Source organism: Podarcis liolepis (assembly GCF_965112155.1).
Source record: "Podarcis liolepis genome assembly, chromosome: 17".
Classification (NCBI taxonomy): domain Eukaryota; kingdom Metazoa; phylum Chordata; class Lepidosauria; order Squamata; family Lacertidae; genus Podarcis; species Podarcis liolepis.
In genome coordinates this window covers 18,239,099-18,265,983 of record NC_139571.1, presented here as the reverse complement: position 1 = coordinate 18,265,983, position 26,885 = coordinate 18,239,099, and the positions used below count along the sequence as shown (strand labels likewise).

Here is a 26,885-nt window from a genome sequence, read left to right as displayed (position 1 = left end):
TTTGGTTCCCTCAAATATTTTATGGGGGGGGGGGCGCAAAGGAACCACGGTCCCTAGCAGTTGGCTCCTGTTTCTACTCCTTCGCCCTACAATGCTGGAATCTGCTATACGATGGAAGGAATCTACTAGAAATTGTCAGCATCGTTACAAAACCAGTTCCAATAGTTCCATTGTCTTACATCCTTAGTGTCTATGAATTCAAAGCCTCTAAGAAGACTGGGGACTATAATATTTTTTGTACTGAGACTAACCTAGCCATTTCATCAAATATTTTAATAATACAGGTGTTACAGAAAATGCCACAAATTGAGTGAATGTGACATCCACATATGGATACTGACAATTTCAGATAAATTCATAAGTATTCATATATTTCTCCGAAGCTACCCCCTAACCCTAACCCCAACATACGCCAAAGAGTGTTTGTCTGAAGGCCGCTGCACACATTTAGCTGAGTATCGGTATATCTCTGAGATTTCAGATAGCTACAAAACTTGCCTGAGACTTTCAGCAGTCTTAAGAAGTTTCAGCTGCTTAAGAGGCCTTCTTTTTAAACAATCAAGCAGTATATAATTTTTGCTAACTAAAGACGGACACCCAATTTCAGCTATTCATGGTACATATACACAATGCAAGGGTCGTGTATCAGCAGGGAGGGCAGATAAGACAGGTTCCCCACTCTGTGAAACATCTACATTTCTATGCTCCATGAAAAGACTTCCTGGCACCTTTGCCCGCCCCCTTCCCCAAACCAAACAACCAATAATCATTTGCCTTCCTCCACTCCATTTGGCCGGCAAGGCCTTTCAAAAATCTCTTCCTCTAGAGGCTGTCCTTGGAAGTGTCTGATTCTTCAGCCCACAAGAGTAAACAAGGAAATAAAATAGACTCCTAGGTAATTTTCCACTTTTATTAGTAAGAACCTTACTACTCTTTTGATGTACTGCATGAAAGAAATTGACAGAGAACTATTATTTTGTATTTAATGTTGATGTATTTAGGGATTTAATTTAATTTTTTCTTATTTTGCCTTCTGTGAGTGTATGTACCCTGTATCTGAAGATGCATTCAGGTGGGCTGCATAACTGTGACTAGCTATGCAAAAGCCTTCATCTCCAAAAACAATCCTTTCTCTTTTTGGCATACAAACTCCAAGCACTACTGGAAGCAGTCTATGGTTCTGTCTATATGCATATAAAACTAATGGCATCCCGTTGTTTTTTCCCCAAAAAACAAAGTGATGGAGTTTTGTCTTTGCCTTGTTTATGCTTGTATGTTTACTTTGGCCTGAAATTCAAAACAAAGCTTAGCTTGTGGGAAAATGTGTAAGCCAAAGCTATGATCCACTGTGCATTTAAATATTCAATAGTCAGATGTTTTGTAGTGAGGGTGGCCCAAAGGGGAGGAGAATAATTACAGAATAGCCAGAAAATAATTTATGGTTGCCGAATACGATTAGAAGCAAGGGTGGCTAACCCTGAGGCCCTCCAAATGTCGTTGGACTGAAACACCAGCCTGGTCAATGGTCAGGGATGAAAGAAGTTGTAAGTCCAACAACATCTGGAGAGCCACAGGTTCCCTATCCTTATTTTAAAGGTTAACAGTTAATTTAATGAAATTTAAAACCAAGACCGAGTGCTTATCAGGTAACCCAGTGCATTGCATTCATTGGCCAACACAATGAAAGGTGGGTGCAGGTTGACTTTATACTGAATAATCTGGTACAATGTTGCCTTTATGCCTCTCCTTAGGTTTGCGCAAATGTTAGGGGGCGAGGGAGCCGCTTTTATTCCCAAAAGCTGAAAATTCAGGCAGGGAATTTCCACAAAGGTGTAAAAGATCAGTCAGCTACAGACTTGCATGAAATCTAAATGGAAACATCAGAATGAAAAATCTGTCTCAGTATGCAAATTTACAAGAACAGATAAATCCTGATGTTTCCTTTAAACAGAAGGAAGCCCTCAACTCCTTTGTCATGATTGTGAGCAGATATGGCATTCTGATTTTACCCAAAAACTGGAAACCAAAACTTTCTTATTTCTTAATCTTATCTTCCCAGCACCACAGAAACTGCCTTTCACCTTGCCTTTTCTTGCACTGAAAAATTGGGTACCCATAGAGGCCTGAAGAGTATATCTTCATATTTTGCTGTGTGCATGCAGTATCTGATGTGTCCATAACTGGTGATGCTTAATGGTAGTTTTCCCCCCATTGCCAGCGTTTCAGAGCAGTGGCTGTAGACAGGGCACTACTTTGCTGCCCAGTGAAATGCAAAACATTCTACTCCAGCAGCACAAGCGACATTTGTTTCTAAAGCTTTTTTTATGAATTGCATAGAATCTGAGAAAATATTAACCTTTCATTGGAAGAAAATCCAAAAGGTAAAATACAGTTCAGCACCTATTAAAAAAAAGAAAAGAAAAGAAGAAGAAGAAGTAAAGAAGTGCTTATTAAATGCGGGAAATAAAGGACAAGCAAATTCTTGCAAATTAGACGCGGAGCCCCAGTCATTACCATCCCTTTCAATATGAAACAAATCATTCACACTGGTCACGAAGACAGCTCCCTCTCCACTCAAATTATTCACTTGAAGATAAGCTCTCACCAAACTCTTTAGGGGTTTAACTAATTTACTGCACAGATACGGCACGTCTGTTGTAATAACAGGTAGGATGTATTGGGGTCGACCATTTATCAGAATTAGACTTCTTTTCTCAATTCGCAGTGAATGATGCTGCCTCCACCGTTCCTCATTCTCAGAGCTTGCCATCCCCTTATGGCCCCTAATGTGGCAGGCAAACAAAATTGACAGTCTCATCTTGTCAACAAGGGGCGATTCTCCCGAGAAGCCACTTAACTTTGCAGAGGAAGCAATGTATTAATGTGCCTGTCCCAGGAATGTTAATCATCTTCAAGCTCCCTCTGACTTTGACATGAACAAAATCACCAAATTTGTTTACTAAATGAATCGTAATATGCTAATAAGAGAGCATGACATATATGGTAAAGCCAAACAGATGGTTTGTTTACCCCACTTTGCAACTTTATAAATGCTGTAACTCGGAAGATGTTAGCAAGAATTATTGGGCTGCTGGCAGGGGTGGCCAAGACTTTTGCATACAAAATGCAGAGCCAGAGTAAAAGGAAAAGCAATTTGTTATCACCAAGGAATGCACGCTTCTGCTGATAGTGATATTATGATGTTTGGGCAGGTCATGCAAGAGGTTTTAGCGTGGAGTTTTCTGTCTGCCATGTCATCTGCTAGTGCAGTTCTGTCATAGAAGCAAGACCTGAGAGCGCTGCACTCCAGAACAGCCTGGTAATTCAGTACATACCTGTTGAGGTGTTAAAAGAGATGGCTCTTACGGTGTGAACAGAATTACATTTTTCCAACAGCTGCATGTGCTCACAAGCATCAAGGTCAAGGCACGTTCTAAATATATTACTATTGTTGGTCATTAAAAGATCAAAAGGCATTACAAACAAGAAGCACAACCACTGGCGTTAGTTGCCAGAGTTATTCAGGAGCGCTTGTAAGTTTCATTGTGACATGTCAACCTGACGCTTTACCAGCTGCATGGATGCAAACTGGTCTAGAAAATTTAAACGAAAAGATCGACCAAAATTATCAACATTTATCCACCATTTTTTCTCAGATTTAGAAGACAGCAGCAGTTTAGGCAGGCCAGCTTCACAGACCTCATTGCTTGGTATCATCAGGCCCCTGCCATTATCTAGGTTTTTCATCTACACACAAAAGCTTCATACATACCTGTGGAACATAACTCCGGTGGCTTTTTTATAGGCTATCCACAAAAAGCAAAATTCCTTCTCAATGAATAACAACTTCCTGAGATTTATTTCTCAGAACATATTTTGAAGTGAGAGTGATTTTTAAAATGAAATATTTAATCCAGACATCCTCCTCCCCTTTCTTATCAGAACACCCAAGCAGGCATTTGTTACACTGTTTGGGAATCTCTGAACTGAGTCCGGTGCCACCTTGTCCACCGGTTGGCGAACAAATAACAAAAAAATGGCCAAAATCCCAGTCTTTGATATTTTAAAGTTGACTTGTCTGCCTGTTGCAGTGGTATAACATTTATTATTTTGCTTAATTTATATACTGCTCAATTGCAAAACGAAAAGCAAAACCCTAAAAATGTTTTTGTGGTGCTGTATTGGAATGCCACTCACAATGTACTTGTGTTCCAACACATCACTTAGGCAAGTTCTGCAATCCCTCTTCCCCCATTCCAAAGGAGCAGGCTAGGGAAATATATAGGCTGTGATATATTTTGTGCCTTTTTAGTGTGTAAACAGCTCTGCTAGGAGCTCTGCTAAAGGGTCATATAGAAGATAAAAATTATTATTTTATATTAGAAATAATAACGACGACCTCAGAAAAAAATAGATGGAGTGATGTCCCTGTGATGCTATGTGGCTATTTTGGTTCACTGTGGTGCAAATCCCTTTAAGTGATTACAATGTTCATGTAAGGCAACTAAAACATATAAAGTCTCCGGCATAACCTTGCTCCTAGCAGGCTTGGAGAATTTGCAGCACACTTTGGAATGCACTTTGAATTAAATTCTGGATATATGCAGAACTTTGAAAGGAAATGGTTGAAAAGGAGACTGCTCACACATGCATGCCCATCAGTTGATTAGTCTCCCTTTTATGACTCACGGTGAAATGCGTGAACTTCCTCTGCCGAAAAAGCACTTCTGTTGCAAGATGATATGACAAGGGGAACTGTGCTGCTTGATCGGGTGAACAGCACAGTTCAGCTTTCCATATCATATGATTGTAACGTACATTTATGTGCTAAACTTCAGCCCATGAATGTAAGCTTATTACTATATGCTACAGTCAAGGTGTGATGAACATGCATGCCTATCTGAGATAATGGCCTCCTGTTACAAACCAAAATGAGTAAAATGGTAACAAGTTTTACAATATAATCCCCCTGAGTTAGGGTGAAACTAAAGCTTGGAGAAATACTCCTAAAACTGATGCCATTTTCTGTTGGATAAGCTGGCATTGTGCTATGGGCTACTTGTTAATTTAGGATAAGGACCGTGGATAACACTTGGACTGCATTTGAAATGATGGAAGTCATATGGAATGTGGAAGTTGAGGGGAAGTGTGTGGAACAGGTCTTGGTGTTCCAATTTCTGGGAATGGAGTTGAGAGATGACCTAACCTGGGGAGAAAACAGTAAAGACCTGATGAATAGAGCGCAGCAGAGGTTATATTTTCTGAGAATCCTCCGGAAAAATAATCTTTCAAAGGACCTGTTGATAGCATTTTACCATTGTACTATTGAGAGTGTATTAACTTATGGTCTGTGTGTGTGGTTTTGGAGCTGCACGGTCAGGGAAAAAACAATGCTGTCCAGGGTTGTAAAGACTGCGGAGAGAACAATTGGGCGCACTCTTCCCACCTTGGATCAAATCTATGCTTCCAGGTGCCATAAGAAAGCTGCAGAGATATGATCTCTTTCAGCTTCTGCCTTCTGGAAGAAGGTACAGAGTTATAAAGACTAGGACTAGCCGCTTGAGAAACAGTTTCTATCCAAATGCGATTTTGGTTTTAAACGCAGGTAGTCTCTATGAGAGTATATTGTATTTAATTGTGGGGTATCAGAGTTTTTAGGGGGCTAACCAGGCTGGGATAGCAGGCTTGTTGGCTTTTGAATGTCTGCTGTAGATTTTGTTGTTCTGTATGGGACAATGACAATAAAGATTATTATATAATGAAGTCAAGCATTCTTGGATCAGAGTTACTTTGGCTTGGGTTCTAAGATAAACTGACTAAAAGAAGTTCGTGGGGAAATGTTCCCCTAGCAACTTCCCCCCTTTGAAGGCACCTACACTCCCTGAAATGGCTATCTGAAGGATGAGGGGGGGGGTGGCCTCCTTAGTCCAAAGGTGTCTCGGACTACTGTTGGACGTTGACAGTATTTTAAACACACTGTGCTTGTTATCTTGACTTTGTCTTTCTCTTACACACACACACACACACACACACACACACACACACACACACACACTGTTTCTTATGATATTTTTAGTAGTCGTCTAGCTGTGCTTCAATGGCTGATTACCACCACCAGGGTATCTGCGCCAGCTCCAGATTGAAGTGCTGGGATCCCACGAAATTGTTCTGTACTAACTATTGCTATTGGTTATTAAATTCTGAGAGACATTTTTTTAAAAAGAAAAAAAAAAAGAAAAACCTATCCACCGGAGGCCCAAGCAAAGAGGGAAGTATGAATTCAGCTTGGCTTCCAAGGATTACCTTACAGCAAGAATGGTGAGCAACCGTCCCAGCCTGGCGCTTATATCTCATTTGAAACATCTACTCACTCCTGACCAACAAAGAAAATTTCAATAAAGAAGTTTTACCGGTTTAACAGCAGCAAGCTCCTGGGATTGTCAAAGTGCTAAGGCTTTTCCAAGGAGAGAAGGAATCAGCAGCTGAAATATAATTAACCTTCCATTCTCAATGCAAAACTGCCACACACACAGGAGCTCTGCGGTCTATTAGTGAAGTTATAACGGCCAACAGGCAGAAGGAAAATTGGTCAAAAGTTGGCGGCTGCTGTCATATTTTTAGAATTATGATTAATGACACTAATAATGCAGATGATTACTGATATGTGTATCTCCTGCAGTTTATCATATTGCACTGGCTGCCTACGTCCACAATAAACACGGTGCTATCATTTACCTCTTTATTGAAGGCAATCCTTTCTCTGGTGAAGGAGCTCGCTCTAATTACTTTGTAATGTTTTATGTCTCGAGCATTTTGCAGCTCTGGACCCCAACAACTGCTTCATATCTACCATTGATTAATTACAGAAGGTTTAATCAAAATTTAGAACCTAATGTTGTCATTTATGAGCATCCTGCATTGCCAAGGTACTTAAGGTCTCATTCCAAGTACTGAGAGAGTGCTGGGTTCAAAATAAGTCCCACAAAGGCGCAAGGTGCCAAACACTTTTACCTCAGGTATTTTGAGTTTATTAGTCCTTCCTTGGTTGGCTTCTGTTTTAATTACCTATTGAACCCAACAGGCAAATACTCATTGACATCAGTATGTTTTGGAACAGATGTGGTAAATGGAGGGTTATTTCCCTCCAGTTCCTAAACAACAGACATTTGGGCTCCTGGATTTTTATTTTTATTTGCCTTTAAATTGCTCTCATTTCTCCCCACTTCTGGGAAACGAGGGGGTGAGGAGAGCAGTTGAGCTGGTCTCTCTTGGGTTTCCGTCAGAGCAAAAAGTTTTTTTTGCAAATGACAGCACAGTTTTGAAGCGGTTAAACAAGTGAGGGGGGAAAAATTGCAGGGACAAATACATAAGTTTTTTTTAATGTGGATTTTTATGGCACTGTCATACAACCATTCACCGTTGAAGTTAAGTGTTTTTTTAATACCATTACTGAACTGCTGAAATGGATGCTAATATAGCTTGGAGTGCTAATGTCAAGTCCTGGTAATAAAAAAGACAGACTGCTGAATGAAATAATTTCAAGTAAAAAAAATAGAACAAAAGTGCTCTCGCTCTCCACTTTTATTGAATTGGGACTGACTGAGCCAATTGCTTTAGAAGTCTGTAAAACACAATTACTAGTGAGCCGAGTGACCCAGCTGTGCCCTCTTTGTGACGGTACAGGCTAAAAAGGCTGTAGAATTAGTGCTGCTTCTATATCTGGCGGTCAGGGCTGTCCCCTCTACTAACAACCTGGCTCCTTTTCTCACTGTGTGATCGCTAATGGATCTTTGTCACACATCAAGGGCCCAGCTAACCGATCCAACTTGTTCTTTTCCTTACTTGTAGGAAACAAGATTGGTGGCTGTCAGTATATTTTTTTTAAAAAAATGGATTTAAAGATGACTTGTTCTTTTTAACTGTCTGAATACAACAATGCAAAAAACATGACTTGAAATAGCCAGGTATAAACATTAACTCTCTTCTCCTTTCTGCTTTTAGCTAAGATCTCTCAAGTTTAGACACCGGCCTGAGAGTTTTCCATAGGAAAGAAAGCAGATAAGAGAAAGGGGCTCAGCTGGAAAGCAGTTAATACAAGAAGTGAGGAACTTCATAATGTAGAAGGCCTAGTATAACAACTTTTTATCCTGAATTTACAACTTCAAACCATACAATCTGACACAAGAGGTTTAAATCTGGGAAGATTGTGAAAAGTAATGAACTAACGCAACATTCTACCTAACTAAATCCTAGCCTGCTCACCTTCCTCTGTTTCACTCCTCAGAAACAAATACACATTTGCAGTGCAACCTACGGATAGGTTTTTACAGTAAGACTAGTTTGGGCAAACGGAAAGCTTTTTAAAACCTTGCTTTCTTCTTCATATAGGCAGTGATAACACTTCTTATGGGAGAAAGCTACATTTTAAAAAGCTGCCCTAGCTTCAGTCCTCAAACAAAAGACTTGTTCTCGGCTCTGGAAATCCCAGCAGCTTTGTTGGTGAAGTCAGAGCACAGTCTCCGATTCAGCAAGAAGGGCAGTACGCAAGGTTCAACAACTTGTAAGCACAATTCTAGGACATGGAGCCAGGCACAAGTGACTATGTTGTCCCAAAGAGTGGGTGTGCTCTTCCTTCTCTGCTTTTAAAGAGTGGGATGGGACCAGTCATTTGCGCAGTTCTTATTCCGGGCAAGAGGACTGCACTTGCAAAGGACTGCTCCGACCTGAGTAGGGGCTGTGTGCCCTCGGTGGCAAAATCTGTGTCCAAAATCTCTGCCTCTCCCTTAGTTGGCTCTGCCGGCTGCCTGTTCTCAGGTGGCAGATCAGGACCTAGCCAGCTAACTCCCCTTGTCTTATAGAGGAGCCTGGCCACAGTGGCACGAGACCCTCTTCTCCATCACCACCAGAGCTCCCTCCCTCCCCCCAAAAATCTCACAGCCCTCTTCCTCTTGACAGACCCAGCTATTCCTGCCCCATTTCAGCTTGTGCCAGAGAGCCCACAAGAAAGCTAAATTATTACACAGTACAATAGGGATTGGTTTGTTTGTTGTTGTTTTAAAAAGATAGGGCATTACCCCAAGTTATTTGTTATTCTATATGTAACTGAGCTGCTGCTGTTAAGTTACACTTTTGTATTTGTCTCATATTTAATATTTTGGTGTACAGTATGGTTTATTTCTGGTCTGTTGACCATAGCAAACTGTCGGCGATGATTTCATGATCAAAAAGGGCTTTAAAAGACAAACTTAAATGTGAAACGAGTTCCGAATTTACCTCACTTTTTGTGCTAAGGGAAGTTTTCTTTTAAACATTCATAGCGGAGTATCTATTTACAAATTCTTGTTCCTAGAAAACAGAAAAGAGATTGGTTTCAAATCTTGTGGATAGTGCTCACCACTGAAATGTCAACAAACAGGCTGCTATCTCCATCTCTATGCTTCTTCTCTCAGACTGGTTTTGAAGATACTACAGCTCTATCCAATAATCTCTCTCTCTAATAGGGTAATAACTGCTATGGCACACTTCACTAAATGGTAAACTGCCAGGTAAATATTGAGTTTCTAAAAGCTGCCATAGCTGGCCTTAACTGCTAATTTTCTTTTTAAAAGGGAAAAGGGGGGTTGGGACAGATGATGCATTTGCAGAGCTAAAAACCAAGAGGAAAACAGTTCTCGGGAGCTACTTCTGGAAAAGCCACATAATGGCCATATGGTTCAGTCATACAAGAAATTCTCATCTGTAATAATGAGTGTGAAACACATGGATTCTGGTAAAGATTTCCTTCGTGCATGGCTTTGTTTAACAAGTGCTTTTAATCTGTCTCTTATCTCTGCTGACTGTCCTAATCTTTACAGGATAGCATATATTTAGACTTAGCAAAACCCCTCTTTTTTCACAATTCCCATTTCTTTCTTCTTCTGCACCAGCGTATATGGTCTTCATTATGTCTCAAGAAAGGCACCTGAAGCTCTCTGAGAAAAGCCATTAACGCCATGCTTTAGCTTAACTTTCCTGCAATATCAATTTATTTGACAGGGTTGCATTGTTTTAAAATTGCCTGGTTACAGTTAAATTGCATCTAGTTGTGGATTTAGATACTATTCTAACACTACAAACACATACAGAACAATCAGCTTTTCTATCAACTTCATTATATCTCTGCATACCTTTGTGAAGACAATTGATTTCAGCCAACTTACACACGCTGATATTTTCCCCCTTTCAAGGAGGGCTCCAGCTGCCTTTAAAGTGATAGTGCTTTACATTTTATATGACACTTTTAGATGCAGTTAATAGCGCACTTTAAAATATATATATGAATGTTACCTGAGAACAGTTTGCAAATGAGCAGCCATGTGATCAGGACAGTGTTCAAGGGGGACCAATGGGAAGTATCTAAGGAACTCATGTTCAACCAGAAATGCCTTTATTCAATAGAAACAGGGATTTGCCAAGGTCACTGGATTAAAAACTTTGTGCTGGATTTATTATTTGCCAGCCCTTGTAAAGTCTTGGTACTGTTGGGAGTCTGAAATTACAATGAGATTCATAGCCATTTTCAAACCAAGCGAGTTCTGAAAACGACAGTATAATGGTAGTAGTAGTTGTAGTAATAATGATAGACATTATGGTTGAACCTACCTCTGAATCTCCCCCCCATGAAGATAGCAATGAAGTTAACTGAGGAGGACATTAGTAAATAAAAAGAAAGTTTGGTCTGTATGTTAGATTCTCCAAGACAAGAAACTAGTTCCTAGGCCTGCAGAGCAGTGCCCATTAACCAGATGAATGGGCTACTAGTTAGGGCACCAACTGAAGTCCAGGTATCTTTTTTAAAAGAAAGAAAAACACGATTTCACTAACTATTTAAAGTTGTCTGATGAAATGATTACCCAAAGAGCTATACGCTATGTCTTCATCTACAGAGTTGGAAGCCACAGCCAACTGAAAATAGATTTAAGGCAACTACAAACTACTATAAAGTACCTTCTTTTTTGTAGCTATGGGATTCCCAAATTGCGTACATTTCTTGGAAAAGCAATCTCAAAAAGTTTGCTTTATAAGTTTCCAAACATAGCGGGATGGTTGGGAAAAGGGGGGGAAGGTTGCTGTTGTGTTGAAGAGGTGATAACAGGAGGCAGGTAGCATGTTTTCACATCTTCACCTTTGTTGATAATGTATGCAGTGGCTCATCAGAGGTATTTGATGTTAATTTATTCAAGCACACCTGTACAGGGCTGGAAGTCAGGTAACTAGATGAGCAAGTTGTATATGCTTCCGCTTTCTTGATATAACCACCCAGAGGCCTATCTACACACAAATTTAGTTCTGGAAACATCAGCAGGTTTTAATAAACCAAATACAGATGTCTTTCTCCATACAAATCAAGGAGTTTACAAGTTTAAATCTGGACTGATTTAACTAGCAACCCAATGGCAGAATCACACTTGGCACCAATAGTTGCCTCATATTTATTTATAAGTCACCCTGAGCAAATATTATTTTGTTTTTAAATTTATTCATGGGGCTCAATCACCTTTCCCACCTTGCAGACAAACACACATGCTTTTGGTTCTGCGAAAATTTAAAAACAAACTTCAACAATTAGCATCCTTCACTCAAAGAAAGGCAAAGCATAAAGTTCCTTTCTTTGCAACTTGGAGCTGTTGGAAGTGCATGTATTTTACATAAATTTAGGAAATAAAAAGTGAAGTAACATGAAGTAACCAGACCCAAAGTAAAAAGAAAGAAAGAAAGATTTTCATTGCCAATTGCTGATAGCAATAGAAAATGGATATTAACTTTAGCAGGCCTTGGGCTGATAAAAAGAAAGAAAGGAGCAACTTTCATTCATTTTAAAGCCTGTCAATACAACTTGTGTCCCACCAAGGCAAATGTAGCCCACAAACCATAAAGTGTGGTCCTTCACCTGAAATCCCCTTGCAACTGCAGTCTCAAGCAGGAAGTTAAAAACAGAGCTTCCCTGTGCTCCTTGTACTTTGAAGTGCACAGCTGATGGGCTACAAAGTCATGTAGCTCTTCTTTAATACTAGGCAGGACTGAGTTCTTATAAGAGGGGAGAAGCCTGACAGTTTGATCCAAAGGTTTTCATCACCTGCCTGTAGAGGGCATGGGGGAAATCACTGATCCCCATGGGTGAATTACACTGTCTTGGCCAAAGAGTATTCTAAATATGGTCGTCTTTCTGCATGCAAAAGCCTCAAAAGGCAAAGGATAGGAGGGCTATTACAATTCTATACTTCTTCCCCATCTGTCTGCCTAAAATGACATATCTTTCCCATTTCTACTACTGCCCCACCCCCATGACCCTTCAATAAGCACTCTTCTAATAGGCAAGAAAGATGATCCTTCCAGGGTCCCTCTTTCATTTTTCTTAGGGTTGTTCTATAGTCTTGAGACATTGTCCTTTGCCATTGCTGATTGTCAATAATGTTTCTGCTACCTTTTGACATGAGGGGAAAGGGCAGAAAGGCTAAAACTGAAGGTTGGGAAGAGAAATGCATTTATTTATTTTTTGGAACGGAATAGTCCAGGGAAACGATTTACAGAAGATACAGCTTTGAAAAGATTCCATTTCAAACATCGTCGTCAATGGGTTCCCTTGCCTGCCTGATTCCTGAACTGGCAGAAGAGAGGGTAAAGGATGCTATGAATGATAGGACCCATACCTTGATTGGTGGGAATTTGATTGTGCAGTTCCCAATGAACTAGCTGTTGCTGTGAGAAACAAAAATACTTCAAGTGAAATACTTAATCTCTGTATAACAACGAAGCCTCTTTTGTCATAGGAAAATACTAAATTTTTAAAGAATGCTTCGTGGAACCTCCATTCCTTGGTTCTTCCTTGCAGAGTGACAACTGTTTGAAATGGCATCGTTAAAGGACACTTCATAAGCTGGCGAGTTTACCAGAATATTTAAAAGAATACTCAGTATTATTTCCATGAAGGTGCTCAGTCAAACACCGTCTTAAATATGGTGTTAAAATGTGACATTCTTCATGTGCACATTAGGCTGGATGTTTCACATTTCTGGTACAGCAATTAGTGCTGAAATGGCTATAATTGGGTTCTAAAGTTAACAGCCCATTAAGGTGACTGAAATAAGTTCTCCACTCAGTGTTATTATTCCACTTATTTGGCAGTGGAGTCAATAAGGCACTATACACTGGTTTACATCTTCAAGGTCTTCCTTGCTACCTGAAGGGCTAGGCATTTAATGGGCTTCCTCTGTAAGAGTTCATTTAAGAAACAATCTCCAAGAAGGTCAACCAGAAAACCTTAAATTACAGAAAAGCTCACCGGGCTACGATTTTACCTCAAACGCTCACCGCACTATCTGGAGATAATGACTGGCATAATGTCAATATAAAGAACTAACAATGAAAAGCAGGCCCTACTTTCAAATGCATTTATACACTGGCATGTGAGTTCTTCCAGAAATGTAGGAACTTGTAAGCAGCTCTAAGACCGCTGACTAATTCTTTCACACTCATGTTTCAGTCATAGTTTATCTGCACCATATACTGAAATACTGAGTAACCAGCTCTTTTGTGAAACCTGCTAGAATTTTATAAAATTATTATTATTTATGCAGGCTGCGTTGGCAAATTGTGCAGACAACCGAAATGTGGACTGTTGTTCAAAGTTTATAATTCCTAGGGCGAAAGACAGCGCTTCAGCCAAAACCATCTTGCAGACTTTCCAATGCACACTACATGAAGACCTTCCAATTCTGAAGTTCACAGACTAATTTCTGGAACTCCAGTGTACCTGTTTATAAGGGAAATAATTAAGGAAACAAACTTCCTTTGCACTTTGTTCCATGGTTGAGCAGGAAAAAAACTGCTACACTGTATGCTAGAATAATACAGAAGTATACATTATATTTAGGGATTCAACATATCCCAGATTTGTTGTTTTGAGTTGTTATTTACAAACTAGCTAGAAGAATGCTGCTAGAGAATATTGAGGGGGTTTTTAGCTTTAAATCTTTGGATCATAACTTTTCACAAATACATTATAGGCAGCATATGAACTTCATTATCAGATTCTGTTTTGTCCATCCAACACTGCTGCCAATTAAATATATTATCCAAAGACATTTTCTATGATACATGAGGTTCTCCTTTTTTATGTTTCAAAGAACACAATAATATTATAGACTTTGTTATTTCTCCCCCCCCCCCCGACTTAAGGGGGGGAGAGAGACATACGTTTTCTGTTTGCACACCATTTGACTCCAAGTCCATGAGGCAAAGCAGATTGGCCACACAAACCTTCTCAAAACCACAGAGCCAAACTGATCTTAGAAAGCTGGTTATCATTGTTCATACAATGACACTTGCAACACAAAGAAGCCAAGCTGCTGCCAAAATTCCACCGGAGTTTACTCTTAAGTAAGCATAGATCACGATCCAAAGAGCTTCTTCAGGTCACACAATGAGCTCGAACTAGCTCAGTGGAATTCTTAACTTGTTTTCCTTTGAACATCCCCTGCCCATGGGGATTTTCTGTTGGAGAAAAACAACTGTAAAGTTTCTTTGGGCTAATGGAATGAGTTTCACTATTCTTTGGATCCCGGCCAAGCTTAGCATTGTGCTTAAAATTAAGGCACATTTAACACATTAAATAGAGAGATAAAACTAGTTTTGCACAGCTGCCCAGTTCAGCAAATTATCTAAACAAAGGTTCAGGTGATTAGAAATGAAATGGACTGAGCATCGGAGTCACGTTCTTCCTCTTCCTCCTCCTTCACCCATTAGGAAAATGTGGGTTATTCTAATCAAAATCACTTAAGCCAGGATCAAACCATATCGAAGTTTGTTAGAACACACTACAGTTCCCTGAGTTAGCATGTGACAAAACATAACGTCTGAAAAGGTCCTAAATATATCTGTTTAACTAGGTTGTGGTGAATCAGAATTGAAGTGTTTGGTCCTCCATTTTGATTTGTTTGCTCAGTTCTGTCCGCTCAGCTCTGACAGCTAAGAACAGACAATGGGAGGCCCACTGGGGCTCAGCTTAACGGGGCAAATTATAAGATGAACCGACTAGGGGCTACTGGGATTTAATACATTGCCTTCTTGACAATTTTAGTATGTGGGAGGTAAGTGATTCAGCCCAAATGGTGGCATTTAAATGATGTATCTGTCTTCATATCATGGTCCCAATTTTGTCTATCTATTACCTTATTATTATTATTATAAGGAAACCCTATGCAGATATATGTGTGTGTTTAATTCCATAAATATGGAATAAATATGTTAACCTGCCACTGACCCACTTTGGCAAATTCCATCTACATTACACTTTTCTTTTTGGAATAATAAAAAGGGGACTCTGTTTCTTAAAAAACAGCTACAACATTTAGGGCCAGCTGCTTCCGTTTAAACTGAACTCTTTCAGAACCGACGTAGCATAACTGCAGTGTGATATCATCCCAGTGCCCAGCTGAAATGAAAGGCTGTTATTAAGGTGAAAAATATGCCTGAGTTTCCCTTTATCTGGGCGCATAGTGCTCACCTGACGGAATGGGGATATGCATACATGCAGAGAACAAAACTCAGGCACATGTGCAAAGGAACATCCCCCCACAACTGCTGCTCTGCTTCCTGTACACATTTCAACGGGGCCTTGTTCAGGTCTCCAAGGCTGCACTCCATCAATATAATCATGCACGCTGAGCATTAATACTATATCTGATGCTTTCCCACGTGAAATGCTGCACAGTTTCACCAAATGACCACTATTTATTTTAGCATACATTTGATAGGAGCTTCCCCACTGCCCGCTGCATATAATTTTCGATAATTCTAAGTAGGAACTTTTCTTTAACTTCACTTCACTTGGAAGCTGAAGAAAGAAGACAATGAATGTAACAGAAGTGGCAGCCTCTGCGGAAAGGTTTTATATCTCCTGCTTTTAAACTTAGACAACAGAAATAACTTATATGGGATACTTAAAATATCAGGTAATCATTCCTTTGGAGAAGAAGTGGGAGATCTATACGCATAACAGTGTGTATAGATACATAGAGATTTAATGCAAGTCCCACTATCTAGTGTGCAAGCACACCAAAAACATTTGTGTGTACTAATAAAATCTATTTCCAACTGTATCTCCACAGCATTATTATCATTACATAAGTTGATGGCATAATATTTGTATTCTTATTCCAGGTAAAAAATGGGAATGAAGATAATGTTGAGGCTCACCCACTCTTTTGTGCTAGACACAGGTCTGAGCTTTCCAGGTGAGTCTGAGCGTTGTTGTTGTTGTCCTGGCGCTTTTCTTGGGGAAACCTGCATTTTTCTGCTGAATTGGAGCATATGGTAATTGCCATTGGCTCAGATTCAGTGGTAAAATGCAGGGGGGGGGGGGGTTTCTGGGGAAAGTGCTGGGACAAAACCCCCCACCTGGACCTGGAAAGCCCAGATCTTTGTCTAGTATGTGTGGAGCAAAGTGTAGATGAACCCTCACTCTGCACAGAGGTCATTCATATATGTGTACTGTGTGCATATTCTACATAAAATATGTGCTTGGTTTGCTGGTATAATTTAAAACCAAAGTTAAGAAAACCCAGTTAATAAATGAGGTATTTACTGACCTGTCTCTGCTTCGCCTTGAAGGGAAGGCGGCATTACAACCAGCCACTGTGCAGACATGCATCTCTTTTAGATGCACATTCCTATAGTGGAGCTTCACGCTGTAGGAGCTCTTGAAACTCTTCTTGCACACGTAGCAGATCTTGGGATCTGGGCTTGAGCACAAATCGCCCTCTGGGGAGAACTTCTGGGGACTGTTATAGTTGAAAGTTGAAGTGAAGCTTTCGTGAAGGGCAGCCATACTGGCACTGCCCCCGTTGTAAAGTCCATATTGGCTCATGTAGAACATCTCATAGGTAGGGTCGGTAAATTCTTCCTTCACCTTAACTTCATCTTGGTGGGAAATGCCGTGGTGGTTTTCATCTGGCCTGTCGTGGTTCATCATGGATGTGTGGTTTCTTTCATGCATCATGGGTTCGTCGCCTTCCATGGATTCCTCGCACAGTTTTGGTTCCGAGGATTCTGACTCGTTTTCATAGTCTCTCTCGTGCTCTTGATCTTCCGACGTCATGCTATCTGCCCTTCTCAGCTCCGTCCTCGAAATGCACCTGTTCCTCCCGTTTTTTGAGAAGTCTTTCACAGACAACCCAGGGCTCATTTCTTCCTGAGAATGACAGTGATTGTCATGACCACCGTCGTTAGTCACACTCCGGTTATCGTTGACATCCTCATCTTCGTCATCGAACTCGTCGGCGGTGTCAATAACTTCCTTCTCTATTTTTACAGGCATGCTGGACTTTCTTGGCTTCTTCTTCGGGGCAAGGTCAGTATTTGCCTCTTGCGTGGGCATCATCAACGCAGGGGCTGTTGATTCCGAAGGTGGCAGAGGGAGCTGCTCTACAGTGCCAGCTGCTGGCATTAAAGGGCTAGTCGGCAATGAGGTTGGAGGGCTCACCATCTCGCCTGGCGTAAGTAAACTTCTGTAAAAAGGAGGAACAGGCTGCACAGTCTTTAAAGCTGGGAACACAAGTTGGCTAGGCAAAGGGTTTTGTAGCACAGGATCTAGCGGGGGAGTGGTAAAACCCATTGGAGGCCTGCCAGGGCTTGTTAGCGTTAAGCTGGACTTTGTACTTGCTATGACAGGGGTAGCGGCGCCTGATGTAGCGCGGATGAGATCCTTGTCTCGATTGTTCCTTAGCATGGGCATATGAAGTCGGGGGTTGGGGTTAGCACTGTGACGGTTGCGACTTCTGAGTGAGCTGAAGACCATGTTGCAGCCTTCAATCGTACACCTGTGCTTGATCTTCAGATGGACAGCATTGTAGTGGATTTTGAGGGTGCCCTTGTCGTAAAAGGTTTTGCCGCATGCATTGCAGAAGACTCTCCCTTTCCGCGACGCTGACCCCATCCTCCTCATCCTATGAATTCTGAAAGAGCTTTTTGTATGTTCCGGCTTGGACAAATCGTTGATAGGGGTGGACGTCTGTACGGGGGACACAGAGGCTGGCTCAGATTTGGGCTCTACATTTGTGATGCTGGTCAAGGCGTTCCTGCTGGATGCCTGCTCATTCTTGAAAGGTGCTGGGGAGACTTCGGACTCGCTGCTCTCATTGTATTCGTTCTGGGTCGATAGGCTCGGCTCGCGCAGTCTCAGGGTGGGCTGTTCCAGCAGGAGGCCGTTCGGTGGCAAACCCAGCAGAGGAGCAGAGACTGGATTTATGTACTGAAATGGAAGCAGGAATGCGAGGCTGTTGGGGATGTTTTCAAAATGATGGATGCTCGAAGGGTTGCTGTTCTCCAGGTGAGCAAGGAGACTCGGGCTCCTGGTTCGATTATTGCTTTCAATAAAAGTCCTTATGTCTGAGTCTGCCTTTGAAGATGGAACAGCCACTGCCTGCCCTTCTTTTTCTTGAATTGCCATCAGCTCCACGATGGATTTGGTTTCCCCGAACCTCAGAAACTGCTGAAGGGTAATAATCTCTTCTTCCCTGGACATGATGGCCCAGCGGTCCAGCACTTTGCCTGCAGCATCCTAGAGGCCATATCAAAGAAACAACAAAGACAAACACAAAAGAAGAAAACCTTATTGATTCTGCATAATTATCGACTTCGATTGAAAGCGCTGCGCTGGCTGCTCATCAAACGCTAAGCTCAGAAAAACTACATGCAAACACTGTGTTCATAGGAGTCGGTCCACAAAGCAAACTTTGCTACCATGCAAATGCACTAATTAGAGTCATAGTTAAAGAAACAGAGTGGTTTAATAATGTCAAAGCAAACAAAATGTAGACTACTGGGGCTTTGTGATCTAAAATACCTTCAATAGGGCCTGTTTAACAGCAAAGATCTTTGTGCTGTGCAACTGTTTAACATTCATTAGAATGGGAGATGAACTCTTGCTGAGAGCTAGACTGCACTTTATTCCTTATTAAATAGTGCCACTATAGGAAATATTTAAGTAAATAAATTTAATAGAATGTGCTTTTTGGAAAATATGCATCTAAATGAAACTGAGAGTGTATTAAAAAAAATACATTGTTAGGAATTCAAACTGTCTGAGGCAGAAATTTAAAAAGGTAGTACAGTATAAAATATTAAGTTTTATTTTACTTTTTTTCCTAGAGTAATATTTAAAACTTAATTTTACACCAGCTCACATCAAAAGCCTTGGCAAATCCCACTCTTTTGACTCATGGAGCTGGTGTGTTACAGGCCATTGGCTATAATCTGAGTTGGGTTAGAGCTAAAATATGATGGCTTTCTGCCATTTAAAAAATAAAATAAAGGACAGTTGCAAATATTTCTTAAACATTTGATAGTTGCAGCTGACATAAATGTGTAAAAATGTTGTCTCTTAACACAGCCTTCCGACAGCAAGAGAAAAGTCCAAGGAGAATACACATCAGTAATCACCAGACTATCTGTTGTTAAATATACATTAAAAAGCATTTCACACTTTCATTTTGCTAGTAAGTATGAGATTTGCCTCGAGGTAGGACTTAAAAATTCCGCACTGTAATGTCAGGCTCTCCACTGCAGCATCTATGGATTAAAAAGCACTAGAATGTTTAGATAATAAATACATCATTTCACCGGCAACTTTCTTAGTTAGGATATTGCCAGCCATGTTGCCACCTTCATAATTCACCAGCAAACCTTTTCCTGAGCACCAAGCCAGGAATGTTTTAGTGACTCCTGCTGAGATGCTTCCCTAAGTAGGGCTTAAACACAACACAGAAAGATCCACGACTATTGCTTTCTAGAAAACAAACCAAAGTATCAGTAAAAGCAGAATGATGGCAAAGACTATGTTTCTCCCCCCCCCCAAGTTAAAAAGCACAGCACGCCTTTACAAAGCACATAATTAACTTATGGGACTCACAAGCTATGGGAACAAGCCACTGTATACCCTCTTGTCTACTTCTAAAGTTTCCAGGGGAATTAGGCTGCCCATGCCATGTGTAGAGAGAGAGATAGTGCCAGACTGTTTTTAATTATTAAATTTGTATCCTGCCCTTTATCTGAAGACCACAGGGTGGTTCACAATAGCATATAAATGAGCTATTTCTTTTTTGTAGCATGTATGAATTGGAAGGGTGGTTAGACACATATGGGCCTAGTTTGCACGACACAGGAAGCCAAATCTTTGCTCAGGGAGAGATTGCACAAGTGTGTAGCTCCTAGAGAGGAAATCACAGCTGCTGCATTCCTCCCCAGTGCTTCCCGCTGCTAGATGGACTGTTGTTCTGACCCATCAAGGCTCTTCTGCACTAGTTACATTCAGTATAAAAGTAAAACCTTACTCGCTTCATGGCACGAAGATATTCAAAAACCCTGCCTGGCCATGGCCTGCTTCTGGGTTGCAACACTATGAAGATTCACTGAGATACAAGTCCCGCTGAAATGTGCAACAGCATTCTGATGCAAGGAGCTTGTTTATTTCAGGGTTGATTCTGAACAAATGTCTCCCCAACCTTCCCTGAAGGAATACATGTGAAGAGTATTAGGATGGAATGCAAAATCCATGTTTGCATTCCTAGGTAACATTTTTCATGTGTACTGCCCCAGAGATATTCCCCAGTGGAGGAGAAACGTTCTGTTGCAATCAGGTGTTCAGGCCAGTATGAAATGCTAGAAAGCCAATTAAGATGGACACTGGCACATGTGCAAGGGTCTGCATGAACTGTATGTGCATGGCTGGCTCTGAAGCCTGGCAAGGTGAAGCAGGGGGTGGGATCTTAAAACTGGCAGGTGGAACACAAAAGATGGACGAAGCCTTCAGACAAAGGGATCACATGATCTTAACCTTCCATTTATTGTTAACTAGCACTGGGTATGGTGCTGGAGGAGACTCTTGAGAGTCCCATGGACTGCAAGAAGATCAAACGTATCCATTCTGAAGGAAATCAGCCCTGAGTGCTCACTGGAAGGACAGATCGTGAAGCTGAGGCTCCAATATTTTGGCCACCTCATGAGAAGAGAAGACTCCCTGGAAAAGACCCTGATGTTGGGAAAGATGGAGGGCACAAGGAGAAGGGGACAACAGAAGACGAGATGGTTGGACAGCGTTCTCGAAGCTACCAGCATGCGTTTGACCAAACTGCGGGAGGCAGTGGAAGACAGGAGTGCCTGGCGTGCTCTGGTCCATGGGGTCACGAAGAGTTGGACACGACTAAACAACTAAACAACTAAACGACAACAGCACTGTGTAACTCAAGGGCAGTACTGGAGTAGAGAACAGGAAAGCAGAAAGCTGGAAGGTGGTGTTTTTCCAAAATAGTCTGGCAGGCTGCTGGACTCCCACAAGTCACCTGGCTGAGAGTTCTTGAGTGTGTTCTGTATTGGTGTGTGCCCTACCCTGTGGTACCTGTTGGTGGTTAAGGAGAGGTCTCTTGTCCAGAAGACCTCTGTAGGCGGGGCTTCCCCCCCCTCAGCTGGAACTCACCAGAACTCAGTTCCTGCACATCTCAGGTGGGAGCCATTATAAGTGAACAAGAGAAGCAACCATGGTGAGTTCTGGCACCTCTTTTTTTCTAGAAAAATAGCACAGCCTTTATGTGCCTGCAAATGTCCATTAACATAAATGGCATCTCACTGTCTGGCCACACACACAAACACACACAGTGGAACAGGAAGCAGAGTCACGCCTGCTGGCACAACATCACAGAATATGGCCAAAATCAATCCCAAATCTGTTCTTAGAGAACAACTGCAAATATATCCAATCTAATTTATCAATCCACTCTGGTGTAGCATGGCAAGACAGATACCAAAACTCTCCTTAGCTCATGACTGCAGGCTATTTCCACATAGCCTTGTAAAGGAAGCATTTTTTTCACAAGAGCGGCTGAGAATGAATGACCTCATATGGGCTGAAAGCGTTCGTAAGTCTCTTTCCTTTCCTAAATGAATTGACCAGTCATCCCGGGGTAGCCTTTGAAATATGCCATGGATGTACAGCTTGATCTTATGTATATTTACTAGTAAGCCTCATTGTGTTCAGTTCAGTTAGCCAGGTTAAGTGTTCATAGATTTACAGCCTATGTTACTGCCATGCTGAATGCTATGTCTGAACCCTAGCTCTGTTTATATAGCATGCATGTTCAGAGCACCATTTATGTTTAGAGTTATTCAGAGTTTACTCTACTTCTTCCATGTCTACACCCTTCCCATTTAACATAACACGCTAAAGTCTGCACCTGTTTCAAATGAATCATAGCAACATGAAAGCCAACAATTCTGCAAGTGAAACTTCAGTTGTGTTTGTGTGGTTTGTTTGTTTGTTTTTTTAAAAAAGATGTCGCCATGCTAATAATAATACTTTGATTATTTATACCTCACCCATCTGACTGGGTTGCCCCAGCCACTCTGGGCAGCTTCCAACACATATAAAAACATAATAAAACATCTAACATTAAAAATCTCCCTATAAAGGGCTGCCTCAAGATGTCTTCTAAAAGTTGTGTAGTTATTTATCGCCTTGACATCTGATGGGGAGGGCGTTCCACAGACTGAGAAGGCCCTCTGCCTGGTTCCCTGTAACCTCACTTCTTGCAGTGAGGGAACCACCAGAAGGCCCTCGGAGGAGGATCTCAGTGTCTGAACTGAACAATGGGGGTGGAGACTCTCCTTCAGGTATACAGGGCCGAGGCTGTTTAGGGCTATATGCTCATGCTATATGTTCATCAACATAAATTATGAACTGATCAACATTTCCACGGATGGGAACCAAAGGCTATTTTTATTTTGAAATCTTCAAATGAAGCAGTGGCTTTTATCGCAGCTGATCACTGAATCCATCTTGTTTGCTACTATTTCATTTCAGAAAACTGAGTCGGGCTTGAAATATTTCATATAGTAGAGCAAACATGTGCCGTGTTATAATAAAAGCTAAATATTTGCAAAACACTAACTTTTTTTTTTAAAAAATGGTAGCATGTCATAATTCAGAACTGGATAATGGGAAATAGGAATATTCAAGATTTTAAAAAAGTTGTAAGAAACAAAAACAAACATCTATTTGGACTATGCTTCAAATTCCTTGGTGTAATGTAATACCTGGCTTGCTGTTCACATTGCTTCTGGAATGTATGTGGTCTCTTGCTTCTCTTATGATCTTCTCTCAATGACAATGAATTTTAGCAACACTTCCACTTTTCATTACAAATGTTTCCAATCCAAAATCATTTCCACAAACTCCTTAATGAATCAGACAATTATATTGTGACCATGCAGGCAAATCATGGACTATCAAGGCGGAGACTTTCTATAAGACCACCATGCCATACCCCTGCAGCTTAAGGAGATACTTCTGTTTGTCGAGCCTTCTAAGACTCATTTCTACATACTAGTTGTTCCCTCTTGATTTCAGAAAAAGGGGGGGGGCATCTCTAAACCATGTAATACGAACCTCCAACAGCATAAGACTTATAACCCTAAATTATTTTCTCCCTCAGCCCAAACAAACATACATTTCTCTCTCTCTTTCTCTAATGGTATGAACAAATATTTCCAGAACCATGTACACATTTATTACCAGGTCAGGGAAACAGTGCCAGAGTTAATCATCTTGCATTCATCTTCTGATTTTTGCCGAGCTGAAGGTTACGATGATACACACCAAGACGTGTTAGGATACATCTCTCTCCCACCGTGTGGGTCATCTATGAACGAGTGATGGACGCGGAGTGATTATCTCAGGCAATACAAATTGGGTTGGAAAAGATGACCTCTCACACACCAAGATTCAGTGTAATTTTCAGAAGTTTAATTGGGGGAGGGGGGTGCCCTGTGGACAGGAACGAGAAAGTAGGCGATATGATTTCCTGAGGGCTTCTGCTTCATAAATCATTTTTTTGATACGACACGGAAGCTTTTACACCTTGTTTAAGAGACAAGCAACGTTTTCCAGGCAACATTTTCTATTGCGGCTTGTTCTAAAATGATCTTGGATTTGATCCTCCACCCCATTTAATGCAGATTTGAAAATATTCTCTGATCTACAATATCCTTAGCCAACTGCTAATTGTTATATATCTCTCTAATTTGCTTTTTGGCATAGCTAACTAAAGGCAAATATATGCATACATGCATACATCTCAGGCATTCACTGAAAGGTAATCATACAGGAGATGAAATTAATTTTATAAAAGGTTAAAATGGAAAAAAGATCCTTTAAAAACTGTAATTCTGGGAAGCACTTAGGGAATACTTTTTGTCACTGTTGTCATAGTTTCTGAGAAGTACTTAAACTTATTTCGTTTGCATTTATTTCATTAACAAAGTGACTACTTGGTACATGGCATGTAATGATGTGAAGATGCATAACAGACATAAGACGTTTCTTTTATAGCACAATCCTATCCTTAGGCAGCAATCCTACCCATGCTTACCTGGAGGTAAATCCTAGTGAACTCAGTAGCACTTACATTTGAGTAGACATTCATAAGATTGAACTTTTTGAAATATGGCAACCCTGCTTTCCTAAAAGTGAGAACCCAGCAAAGTTGTTAAACTTTGCTTTTCCGCCAAAAAAACCTAAACTTCCTACATGGTTGCCAGATTGCCTGGGTTTTCCCAGACATTTTTACCGATTTTCAGAAATTCCACCTGTACACTATTTCTGACGGACAAATCCTGGACGTACAGCAGCCCTAAGTAAAGTATGTCTTCTACCACCAGGTTTCTACTCCAGCTATATCTTTTCGAAGACGCTGTCAAACTAAAGCTCTACATAATTTCCACCACAAACTACAATTTGATGTCATTATTTTGCTCTGCTTTCTAAGAGTATCTTGGAATTAAAATGTTAAATGGTTGTCCTTCTGGAATCAGGTCTGTAGCCCACACCCTTTCAAGGTAACAAACTCTGGTTCAGGCTGACCAGACATAGGGACACGCCAGTTCACAACAAGTTGCTGGAGATTACAAGAATCAGAGCTACTGTGCCTTCTGTAGTGTGTAGAGTCAGCAAGAGATTATGCACAATGTCTCACATGCAGTGCCGGATTTACGTATAAGCTAAGCAAGCTATAGCTTACGGCCCCACTCTCTTGGGCCCCCCCAAAAACTAAGGAAAATAAAACCTGGATGTACATTTCCAAAATATAAGATAAAAAACAAATAAAATAAAACCTACATACAGTTAAAGGTCAAGGGGCCCCTGACCATTAGGTCCAGTCGCGGACGACTCTGGGGTTGTGATGCACATCTCGCTTTACTGGCCGAGGGAGCCGGCGTTTGTCCACAGACAGTTTTCCCGGGTCATGTGGCAAACAGCTTCTGGATCATGTGGCCAGCATGACTAAGCCACTTCTGGTGAACCAGAGCAGCGCATGGAAATGCCGTTTACACTGTAACCTCATGATCTTTCAGTAATTGGTGTTAAAACCTCTGGTTTTCATTTTTAAAAAAGGTAAAGGACCACTGACAGTTAAGTCCACTCACGAACGACTCTGGGGTTGTGGCGCTCATCTCGCTGTACTGGCCAAGGGAGCCGATGTTTGTCCGCAGACAGTTTTCCCAGGTCATGTGGCCAGCGTGACTAAGCCACTTCTGGCAAAACCAGAGCAGAGCACGGAAACGCCGTTTACCTTCCTGCCGGAGCGGTACCTATTTATCTACTTGCACTTTGACGTGCTTTTGAACTGCTAGGTTGGCCGGAGCTGGGACCGAGCAATGGGAGCTCACCCCATTACGGGGTTTCGAACCGCCGACCTTCTGATCGGCAAGTCCTAGACTCAGTGGTTTAACCCACAGCACCACCCGCGTCCCCTACATACATTTCTACATATATACATAAGCTCTACATACAGTTAGAGCGTAATCATTATTTCACTATTAACATACTTCTTTTTAATTGTATTTCAGTTGAACAATTACTTTGATAACATACGTATCTTGTTATGTGCAAATGGCTTTAGATACCTATTAGGTCTACAAATTACCATATAGCATATATTCAACACAAAAAAACCAGTGACCATTTGTTGTTGACAAAGGACAGCTGGACATATAAAGGGCCCCATTACCTTCAGTAGCTTAGGGCCTCATCAAACTGAAATCCGGCCCTGCTCACATCAGCAGAAATCTGTGAGCCAGTTAAACCATCAATGAACTGGCCCATGTACCTCAGTATTGTCTGTAGGAACTTGCCGTGGGTGTTCGGGGTTTCAGACAAGAATATTTACCAGCCCTATTTGGAAATGCCATAGTTTGAACCTGAGACTTTCTGCCTGCAAATCTATCGCTGCATGCTAGTGAGCAGCTAAGTTGCATGGTCTGCATCATGGCATGAGTCAGTTTCCTGCCAGATGGCCTGTGAAGACCAGACTGCAGGCTGGTATAATTGCTGTGCAAGCATTTCCATGTTTGGAAGAGGTAGCGTTGTTATCCAGCCACTTAAGAGCATTTTCAGTTTGCAGGCCCCACCTCTCCTTGGTTGATGGGGCACTAATGGTCCTATGTCAAAGCCCGCCCGCCCACCCCAAAAGAAAACCCTGGAGCAAGCACAGTTGTTATCCACTGTATTTCTGCATATTTTTAATTTACTTCATGACTCATGCCCGAAAGAACACAGGCAAAACTGGGTACCAGTTCAGACATGCAAGGATTTGACAAATATTTGTAATAAATCAATCTTTTAGTGTGGTGGCACCCAAACATTGGGACTCCCAGTCTACTGAGAGGCAGGTACCCTCACTAGACTCTTTTCAGCACCTGCTAAAAACAATTTCGTTTAGGCAAGCCTACCCAGAAATGTAGTATGTTGGCATGTATTTTAACATTATTTTTTTTAGCTCATCATAGACAATTTTAAT

General features: G+C 41.2%; 1 protein-coding gene across 10 annotated transcripts in view; it reads right to left on the bottom strand.

Moving 5' to 3' along the window:
• Positions 1-26,885, bottom strand: part of BNC2 (basonuclin zinc finger protein 2) — a 419,967-nt gene that overhangs the window by 11,132 nt on the left and 381,950 nt on the right. For 6 of the 10 annotated variants that reach the window (XM_083482228.1, XM_083482225.1, XM_083482226.1 and 3 more), the window contains one exon: positions 16,629-18,598. In XM_083482228.1, coding sequence (XP_083338354.1) covers positions 16,629-18,598 — 1,970 coding nt within the window. Of the gene's footprint in view, positions 1-2,356; positions 2,401-9,273; positions 9,346-11,774; positions 12,739-16,628; positions 18,599-26,885 lie in introns of those variants that run through there. The other 4 variants (XM_083482230.1, XR_014520626.1, XM_083482224.1 and 1 more) reach the window with 4 other exon arrangements.